The 11,411-nt window shown below is 34.1% G+C and overlaps 1 protein-coding gene across 1 annotated transcript; it reads left to right on the forward strand.

Annotated features, from left to right (window-relative positions):
* The first annotated feature begins 526 nt into the window (after positions 1–526).
* Positions 527–7,111, forward strand: LOC132190719 (uncharacterized). Its single transcript, XM_059605768.2, has 6 exons — positions 527–911; positions 1,949–2,447; positions 2,994–4,086; positions 4,444–4,719; positions 4,819–6,393; positions 6,472–7,111. The coding sequence occupies exons 1-6, from the start codon at positions 800–802 to the stop codon at positions 6,997–6,999; spliced, it is 4,083 nt and encodes a 1,360-aa protein (XP_059461751.1). The 5' UTR covers positions 527–799; the 3' UTR covers positions 7,000–7,111.
* Positions 7,112–11,411: the final 4,300 nt, after the last annotated feature.

Here is an 11,411-nt window from a genome sequence, read left to right on the forward strand (position 1 = left end):
AATATAAGAATAGTTAGAAGCAATATTTTTAATTTTATATATATATTTTTATAATATTAACATGACAGTTTTTTAACCAATTCTTCCTGAAAAAAATATCTTAACATCTTTGCTGTGTTTGGCAATGGAATGAAAAAAAGAAAATAGAATGATAATATAATAAGTTTGATTAATATGAGAAAAAAATATATATATATATTTTGTATAAAAAAATAAAAAAAATTATTTTATAATAATTTTTTATTTAAATAATAATAAAAAAATAATTAATATATATAAAAAGTAAAAATATTAAAATTAATTTTAAGAAAGATCCAATTCTGACCTTTGCCAAACACAGCCATCAAGGCCTGATGCAATTGTAGCGTTTGAAGGTGCTAGGAAAGTGCGTGAGAGCAATTGTAGCTTGTTGCGCTGTCACTTAAACTACGTAACCGACAGCGACCCACGCAATCAATCATCACCACCGAGAGCCAAAGTCAATGTGTAGTAATAAACACACCTTGCTGCTTTGGTCATCTCCGTCTTCGATCCTTTCTCTCTCTCTCTCTCTCTCTCTCTCAACCCAAAATCTCTGTTTTTTGGTAACCCAGAAATCCAAATCCAAGTCTCGGACTCTCGGCCATCAAACCCAGAAACTGAGCGTTAATACCCATTGTCGTTAACCTCCCCACACTTCTCACTTCTCCCCTAATATTGCCCTCAAACTCCGATTTCTTTCACAAACTACCCCCCACCATCGGTCTCTATCTTCTGCAAACTACCCCGCCATCCCTCTCTATCTACCACTCTACCACCCATGGACCAAATCATCAGTGTCATACGACGATGCTTGCCTTTCTGCTTTCCACTGCCAGAATCCGAAGACCAAAACGAGGCCTCCCAGGTTGTCGAAGAACAAAACGAAGACGGTAATGTTTTCATCTCACTCATAGATCAAATAGAAATGGTTAGGTGCATGCATTTGTATTTGTGTGTTATGCCAAGATTAGCCCGGAAAACACAACTTAAATAATTAATTTTTTAAAATAAGATGTAGATGCTCCCACAAAATTTAGCATAGCACTCCAGTGAAAGCCAAATATAGACTGGAGTCTTTTTTATACTCCCTATCGGAGGATGCAAAATATCCGGTTTACACCACGACCTGATTAAAGTTATTTCTATGTTTATTGGAGATTCTAAAATTTCAGCATATAATATTCATTTTATAGAATTCCTCAAGGCTATTAAGTTCTTCATGTAAAAAACAAAGAATTAAACAAAAAAAGAAGGGAAAAAGAATAATGCAATTATCCTACCTCAATATGCAAATAACGGTGTATGAAATTTTCATACATTGATTTGTTACTGATAGGTCTATGATTGGGTGTTTTTATGAGTTTTTAAATGAAATTTGGGTATGTAATTGTTTTTTTTTTTTTTTGTAACAATTTGAGAATAAATGAATTTGACTAAATTTGAGAATAAATGAATTTGACTAACTTTGGGCCAAGCCATTTGTTGAATTACAAAATAACTTAAAGTAAAAAAATTAAATACTAATAAACTAAATAAAACTGATAATATAAGAGAAATGTTATGTGCTCTTCTCGTGTTTTTTTGGTGTCTTCATAGTTCTAGGTGGATATTATTTTTAAAAAAACAAGTGAGTGAAATAAGTATCACATTCTTTTTTTTTTTTTAGAAAATAATATCCACCTAAGATTATGAGGATACCAAGAGAATATGAGGAGAGCATCTAGCATTTCCTTATAAATAAATCTAAAAGACACTGATTCTTTATTTTTCATCTTGCATAAGTTTGTATTTAGAATTATGTTTAACAAATCTTTCTCATTTTTCAATTTGAAAAAAAAAAAAAAAAAAAAAAAAGGAAAATCTTGATTACACCGTTATACAGGCTCTACCCCCTCTTGTTTCTCATAGGATTTGTCTCCTTTTGCAGTCCGGTCAAGCTCAAGCACAACAAGTACCTCCTTTTCCAAACCTCATTGGAATTACGACGTCTTCCTAAGTTTCAGTGGTAAAGACACCCGTAAGAACTTCACCGATCACCTCTACTCCGCCTTGGAGGGAGTCGGAATTCGTACCTTTCGAGATGATAAAGAGCTTCAAAGAGGAAAGCCCATCTCTACTGAACTACGCAATGCGATTCATGGATCGAGAATTTCCATTGTGGTTTTTTCCAAAGACTATGCTTCTTCCTGGTGGTGCCTTGATGAACTTGTGGAGATCGTGAATTGTAAGAATACCATAGGCCACACTCTTCTTCCAATATTTTATCATGTGGCCCCCTCGGATGTTCGAAAACAGATTAGAACTTTTGCAAAAGCCTTTTCTAGGCATAAAAAGCAGTTTGATATGGAGAGGATAAAGAGTTGGAGGAAAGCCCTTACTGAAGCTGCGAATTGTTCTGGTTGGGATCTCGAAAGCGTTGCAAATGGGTATTATGCTATGGACTCTTGTAATTTTTCATGCTTTTCTTTTCTTTTATTTTATTTTATTTTTTTTGTCATTTTCTTTCTATTTAAATTTTAGACAAAAATTGATAAAAAGTAGCATTAAGCTAAATGGATTGAAGAAAATTATTGATTGAGTTGAATCAGTTGATTGTTTTATGTTTTGTGCCTACTCTATCAGTATCTCAAGATCTTGCCATCTAAAGAGAGAACCCTTTTTTTTTTTCTAGATCTACCAACTCTAAGATTGCTTTTTAATTAAAATATCATACATTTGAGAAGAAACAAAAAAAATAATAATAAAATAAAATAAAAATTATGGCATGTCAATAGGAGAAGAAATTATCGAGAAATATATTTAAATAATAATTATCAATATGATAAAATCTAATTGTCTTCATGACATATTATTCTCAAATGACTAGGATGATAACCTTTATTTTGTGCCCTGATGAATTATAATTTTTTTTTCTTCGTTTTCTTTTCTTGTGCTTACTTTGTTCAATTTTTCATTTGAACTATAATAATCAGGTATGAATCGAGATTCATCAAAGAGATTGTTGAAGAAGTTTTGTGTAAAGTGAACCCCGCTCACTTGGATGTTGCCAAACACCCAATAGGAATGGGGTCTCGTGTTCGTCATATTAAAGATTTATTAAATCTTGGAACAAGTGATGTTTGCATTCTGGGTATTTACGGAATGGGTGGAATGGGTAAAACAACCCTAGCAAAAGCTGTCTATAATGAAATATGTGTTGCATTTGAAGGAAGTAGTTTTCTTCCAAACATTAAAGAAAGTTTAGAAAAGCCCAGTGGCTTAGTTCATTTGCAGGAACAACTTCTTAATGATATCTTGAAGAAGAATTTGAAGATTGGTAATGTTGATAGAGGAATCAATATAATTAAGGAAAGAATTCATGGAAAAAAGTTTCTTGTTATTCTTGATGATGTGGATGACTTTGAAGAACTACACAAATTAGTTGAAAAGCAATGGTTTGGTCCAGGAAGTAGAATCATTGTAACAACTAGAGATGAGCAGTTGCTTACTCAACTTGAAGTACATAAAAAATATAAGGTTGAAGAATTGAATAATTGGGAGTCTCTTCGACTTTTCTCCTATCATGCCTTTGGGATGGCCCTTCCAATAAATGATTATCAGGAGCTTTCGATTAGTGCAGTGAAGTATTCAGGAGGACTTCCATTAGCTCTTGTGATTTTGGGTTCTTTTCTCAAAGGAAGAAGCATTGATGAATGGAAAAGTAAATTGGAAAAACTACAAAGTACACCTCATGACAAGATTCAAAAAATACTTAGAATAAGTTTTGATTCACTGGACAGTTCTACCAAGGACATATTCCTTGATGTTGCATGTTTCTTTGTCGGTATAGACAAAGAGTATGCTATCAAAATACTCGACGGGTGTAATTTCTCTCCAGGGATTGGTATTCCTATTCTCATTCAGATGTCACTTGTGACAATTGATTACCAAAATAAGTTGAAGATGCATAATCTGATTCGAGATATGGGAAGAGAAATTGTACGTGAAGAGTCACCCAAACATCTTGGAAAACGCAGTAGGTTGTGGTTTCACAAGGATGTCTCAAATGTACTGGACAACCGTACGGTAAGAGGCATATGCATTTACATATGTAAACATGTGCACATGTACGTAATATACGTGTTATGTAGGTATGCACGAGAGATTTACCTTTTTGCCTTGCATGCTTTATATTTTGAATAGTGCATCATCGTAACTCAAAAGATTGACTTTAAATGGAAAACTTCTCTAAATCAATTCAAGTAGTTTACAACATTGAAATGGTATGAAATCATGTTTAAAGCAATTCTAATCATGTTCAAATCACTTTATTATTCTTTTTTGAATTATGGTGAAAATATATATGCCTACTATAGTTCAAAGTTATTCTAGCTTTACACAAGATGAAGATGTGCATTGCTAATCCAACCATCTTTTTGCCAGGGATCAAAAACAGTTGAGGGTCTCATCTTAAATCTCCCTGTACTTGAAGATGTGCATTTGAAAACTAAAGCATTTTCGAATATGAAGAATTTGAGATTGCTCCAAATCAATTCTGTATATCTCACAGGATCTTATGAACATCTCTCTAAAGAACTAAAATGGCTTTGTTGGCATAAGTGTCCTATGGAATCTCTACCACAGGATTTTCATCTGGAGGACCTTGTTGTTCTTGACATGCAGAATAGTAATGTCGAACAAGTTTGGAAGACAAAGAAAGTATAGCAAATCTTAAGAGTGTTTTTGTTTTAATTTTTTCACTATTAATGTTAATATTTAACTTACAAGAAATTATTTTTTCTTTATTTTGTTTCACAGAGATTCAATAAGTTGAAGGTCCTTAATCTCAGCAATTCCAAATATCTCACCAAATCACCAGACTTCTCACAAGTCCCACAATTGGAGATACTAATACTTGAGGGTTGCACAAGCTTGGTTCAAGTTCACGAGTCCATTGGATATCTCAAAGGACTTGTTTTGCTGAATTTACAAAGATGCAAGAACCTTAGGAATCTTCCGAGCACCATTTCTAACTTACAATCTCTTGAAACTCTTCTCTTGTCCAAGTGTTTTAATCTTCAAAAGTTACCAGAGCAATTAGGGCATATGACGGCTTTGACGAAGCTATGTGTGGAGAACATTTGTATTAAGCAATTACCATCATCATTTATCCTTTTGAAGAATCTCGAAACTTTATCATTACGTGGATGTGATAGTCTCATCGAATCACCGGAGTTCTTACAAACCTCAAGTTTAAAGGAACTGGTACTTGAAGGTTGTACAAGCTTGGTTGAAGTTCATGAGTCTATTGGGCTTTTGAAAAGACTTATTTACCTAAATTTAGGTGGATGCAAGAAGCTTAGGAGTCTTCCAAGTAGCATTTCTAACTTAGAACTTCTCGAAACTCTTGAGTTGTCTGGCTGCTTAGAACTTGACAAGTTACCGGAACAACTGGGGAGTATGATGGCTTTAACGAAGCTGTGTGCAGACAACATTGCTATCAAGCGACTACCATCCTCGTTTAGCCTTTTGAAGAATCTCGAAACTTTATCATTACGTGGATGTGATTGTCTCATCGAATCACCGGAGTTCTTACAAACCTCAAGTCTAAAGGAACTAGTACTTGAAGGTTGTATAAGCTTGGTTGAAGTTCATGAGTCTATTGGACTTCTAACAAGACTTCTTTACCTAAATTTAGGTGGATGCAAGAAGCTTAGAAATCTTCCAAGTAGCATTTCTAACTTAGAGATTCTTGAAACTCTTGAGTTGTCTGATTGCTTAGAACTTGACAAGTTACCGGAGCAATTAGGAAAAATGAAGGCTTTAAAATGCTTGCACGCAAACAGAATTGCTACTAAGCAACAACCTTCCCCCGGAGTTATATCATTATCTGGATGTGGAAGACCATCCTCATCATCGTTGTCGCTCGAAAGCTCCAGCCTCATAAGTTTGTTACCTTCCATTTCAGAAATATGTGCTTTGACAAACCTGACACAGCTAGTTCTTGATGGGTGCAATTTGTCTGAAGATGAATTTCCCATTGAATTTGAATGTTTATTTTCACTCATGGTGTTGGATTTATCAAGAAACAATTTTCGTAACTTGCCTAGTTCTATTTGCCGTCTTCCTGGATTACGGGATTTATCTGTGCATGAGTGTACTGCTCTTCAATCAATTTCATTCCGCACAAGTGTACCGAATTTGGGAGCAAATGGCTGCACATCATTGGAAAGAATCTTAATTTGGACGAATGAGAATTCAGGATCTTTTTACCTTCATAATTGCCACAAGTTGATTGAGATTCAAAGGTTGAAGAGATTGCAATCTGGATCAAGAGTTGTTATGGGAAGGTGCAACAATCTATCACCTGCTTTTAGGGAGAGTGTTCTCCAGGTTCTCTCTTTCTCTCTTTCTCTCTCTCTCTCTCTCTTTCTCTCTCATTTTTTGACCCAAACATTTTTTTTGAAATAGATGATGTGCAAGGCACCTGGCGGTTGTTTCCTTCTCATCCCCGGAAGTGAGATTCCAAGTTGGTTTGGCCATCAGACAATTGGTTCTTTAATATCCTTTCGTGTACCTTGGTTTTTGAGTAAAATTGGCAAGGTGCTTCTTTGTGTTGTTTATGCAGCAGACAAGGAAGTATCGAGAGACTCAGGTAATTGGGCTTGGAGATTCTGTAATAAAACTAGGAACCCCACCAAGTACTTCAGGTCAACGTGCACACTGTGGAACAACATTGTTCATAGCTGTGAAGATCATATATTTGTACAGGTGAGGGAATTGCATGAAAATGAACTTGAGATGAAAAGTGGAGACGAAATAGAGCTATTCGTCAAGGTACTCCTGCATGAAGGGATGAAGTGTGAAATACAAGTGAAGAAGTTGGGAATTCATTTACTATTTGACGAGCTAAATGTTATAGATGAAGCTGAAACTAAAAGTGCACCAAGACTGTACATGTATCAAACGATGGGTATAGGCACTAGATATATCCTTTGATGCTGTTAGAATATTATTGTATATTCAAAAATACTAACCTGTATTGCCATATTTATGACGGCATATTTTTGTAATATTCTCAATATATTATGAAAATATTCTCCACATGTTATTGAAATATTTGTTACTGTATTAGTTAGGGCAAGGCTTACATGCTATAGTTGTATGGGTTTTTAACCCTTACAAGGCTAACGCCTAATGTGAATTTACCAACAAAAAAAAAAAAAAAATCGTCTCCCTTCCGTTAACTTTCTTCTTTCAACCAAAAGTCTCTCTCTCTCTCTCTCTCTTTCCACTTCTCTTCCTCCTCTTACTCTCTCCTCTGCCGGCTTAGTCTTTGAGCCAAGACAGCCTTTTTCTGCAGCAATCAAGCGCAGTCTCTTCGACTCAACCGGCTCCCTCACCACCTGGAACGACCGCGACGACACGACCTGCGGCTGGCTCTGATGGAATTTGTATGTAGGAATTGTAGAATAATCTTCAGGATTCAGGAAGGATTTCTCCCGTTAGGGTGAAAATCCTGTGGAGAACAAGAGACCTTGAGAATACAGAAACTTACGTAACAAAACTAACGTAAAATCCAATGGCTTGTGTTTGTATTCTCATGGGACTCTATAAATAAAGTCCTAACTCAACTCTTGACCAAGAGTTGTGTCTCTTGACTGGTTACTTTCACTGGAAGTTATATTACATTCCTGTATATATTATACAATCTGGTGTGGATATAACCACACTTATAATAGTGTGATCATCCTATGTACCTTCATCTCCCACTTGATCATACTATTATGATCGGTAATAAAACCTCAGTTGTACATGATTACCTTTGGTACCAAAAAATATGTCAACTACTCACTGCTAATACTTGCAGACAGTTATCAGATTATAACATTCTTTGATGTGTACACACTTATGTTATTTCATCTGATTGCACCTTTTTACCATATGTGTCTTATTGACGACATACTAGTGGTGACTTTACTTGCTATATAATCTAAGCAAATAACATTAATTATCCATAGTTGGGAATACAGCCCACACCCAAACTACAATTAATGATTTTTACATAGTAACCACATGTAAACTTGTATTGAATTTTTCATTCAATTTCTTATCTCCAAGGTTATCCTTATTTGAGATTTATATTAGCACTTCTTTCCAATGATTTATTACACTATCGATATGCAAATATTATACCAAACTTAACATAATGCCTTTGATTGGACTTTACATTTATGTCAGTTTATAACGTCTGTTATTCACAAGTGTCAATTGCTCAAGAAAATTTATTTAATTTTAATGAGGCGAAAGAAACACATATCATCATTCATTCAAGTGTCCCTGAATCCTGATTATGCCGTTTTAACCATTAGTTGAGCATTGTTGTGCAAATTTATTTAATTCGCAAGTGCACGAATCGATTCTAGTTTAATGGATTGCAAATGCGAGGTCGAACGCACAGAGAATTGTATTTTTGAAAAAACAACTTATATTTAAACTAATTTTACCCTAACCTAGTTCCAAAAAAAGTTTGAATTTTGAGTTTTGAAAATTAAAGGATAAACATAAACTAAATAAAATAAAATAAAACAAAAGGTAAAGACTAAGGTTTAGGAATCCACACTCACTGAATCATAACAACATACTCCATGTTCATCAATATTTATCCGAAGTTCTCACAATTTAAATCTTATGTATGTTTTACTATGCTTTAAAGAATTAATCAAAACCATCTCATATATCCATTCAATGACCAAATCACGAAAGGAATGCAAATTCAATTGAAACACCAGATGTATCCGTAGAACAAATCACAAGGGATATCCAATTTTTATGAGTTAAAAACCAAGCAATCAATCATATGAAATTATCTTAAATCACCACATGTATCCTTGAATCACAAGAGATATCCAAAAATCACTCCACACATTGATTAGAAGTAAAACAATTGAAATATAAAACTCAATAAAATCGGATAAATAAAGACTTATATAAAAGTGATGTTGTTCTTCATCGGCTTCATCCCCAACCTTAGTTGGGAATTTAGCTCCACATAAAAATAAAATCAAAACCTAAACCTAAACCTAAAGAAAAACTAAACAAAAGAATTTTGCTCTCTAAGATTGTGTCCTTTTCTTGAATGCAAAGAACTCTATTTATAGGTTTAGGAAAGTCCTAAAAACTTTCTTAAACCTAGACAATTCGGAGGTCTGTCTCCCAGTCAAAATAGAAGTCTGAAATCGGAATAGGCTTCGTCCAAATTTGTGACCTTTTATTGCGGGGCGATTTTGGAATAGTAACCGTCTGAATTAGGAAAATCTTATTTCATAATAAATTGTATTATTTTGAATTAGCTTTCCAATGCCACTTGAATCACTTCAATCCGATATTTTAGCAAAAAGTTATAGTCAAAATACTGAGACGTGTACAAAATCTGAATTTGAATCTGATCCGAAATCTTATCCAATCTATCTTTAATCCAATCTGATCTTTAATCCGATTTAACCTTTTTCTTGGATTCGGTTAATCTTAACCACATCATCTAGGTCTTCTCAAAGTATGCTTTCTTCCAAACTTTGCATTTTTCCCATTCAAAGCTGTAGTTTTTCTTTAATGACCTGCAAAACATTAAAAACACAAAACTAACACAAAATATTAAATAACGACACAGTTAAAGGATTAACTAATGTAAATAAAGGGGTCCAAATATGCAATATTTGGCACTTATCAAACACCCCCAAACTTAAATTTTGCTAGTCCCTTAGCAAAACAAAACGACAAAATAAAATGAAAGCAAGAAACATAAATCATCTTTCGTGGGAGAGACGATTGCATTTAGCATATGCAACAAGCCTTTTAAACCCCTAGGCATCCCTAGTTGACGAGTGAAGTCTCGTGAGGGCTTAACATAAATGATACCCACAAACATTGTGCACTATGTTGTTAACAAGAAAGAAATTTCACATAAACCATGGTTCTTATTCATGAGCAAGTTTAAAAAGACAAACACTATCATAACAGTCAAAAATGAAATCCAAAATCAAATCACTCATAAATGGACAATTGAGAAATCATATGTTCTGAAAAGTGTAAAGTATAATTAGCATACAATCATGAAGCTTTCAGTTTAAACTCAAGACAAGTTCTATAAAATTTGTAAAATCTCTATCAAATGAAACAACCAAGACAAGATATGCAAATTTTTCTTTTTCCTTTTTTTTTTTATAGGCTCTGCAATGTCTAACTCACTTAAGCTTTCTAATTGACCCCTATAACAAGTGTTAGGCCAATGACTCCCAAGCCAGGTGGCTTTAGGGCACTAGATGTAGAATATCCCTAAGGGCTTATTAACTTAAGTTAAAAAGGCTACAAAGTCAGATTAGCCATATCATAAATCAACACTGAACTTCACACCTTTTGACGCGAACAATTAATGCTTAATGAGGCAAGAGGTCTGGTTACTTAGTGAAAAACTCAACATGATCTTTCTTTTCTTTTTCCTTCTCTTTTTATTTTATTTTTTTCATTTTTTTTTTTGTTTTTTATATCTTGCAAGCCAATGGTTATTCATCAATAGGTCATCCAACAAATCTCAAAGAGAACAAGCTTAAATTCAAACATCATACCTCACAGAAAACATGCTAATGTGCTCATAAAAAATTATCTCAAAACAAGTGAAATCTTTTATACCAAAAAATAAGTCAAAGGACTCAGACTTCAAATGACATAATGATGTGTTCAACTCTTTAATCAAGCTAATGGAATGCAAATCACAGTTACAGTTTAACTCAAACTTGACAACAACATAGCACAATTTTTTTTTTAACACAAAATGACAAATAAAAATAAACAAATAAGAACAAAAATAAACAGACAAAGTGTTTTTCATACCCCCAAACTTAAATGACACATTGACCTCAATGTGTAGTATAGAAATTCATTACCGGAAGTAAGGAAATCTGAGTGTGAACAAGGCTAGGGCGTCCCCTAAACTTAAACACCCAAACACCTGTCAACAAAAACTAACAGCAATATTTTTTTCATAGGAACAAATATCAAAAGATTAATTGTTGTTAGAAACAAAAACAAATAAATTAACATGTAATGAAAAAGGAAAGAAAGAATTTTTGGAGTGAAGTGCAAAAAATAAACTGGAGGAGATAACTTTACAGCGCTTTCCCCTATCATGCGGATGTCCAACCAATCCCTTCCACACCTTCTTCTTCAAAACTTCATACCCCTTTGGAAGGATATTTCGCCATCTTATGTAGAATTTCTTGCTTCGAAAGATTTTCTTAGGAAAGTGGTTCCTAGATTTGTGTGCTTGTGTGCACAAGTCCTTGAATATCTTCACATAAGATGGCTCTTTGAGACATTCAGGCGATGAAGCTTAGGGACAGTGATGCAAGCAG

Source organism: Corylus avellana, chromosome 9 (genome assembly GCF_965113065.1).
Source record: "Corylus avellana chromosome 9, dhCorAvel1.hap1.2, whole genome shotgun sequence".
In the NCBI taxonomy this organism is placed as follows: domain Eukaryota; kingdom Viridiplantae; phylum Streptophyta; class Magnoliopsida; order Fagales; family Betulaceae; genus Corylus; species Corylus avellana.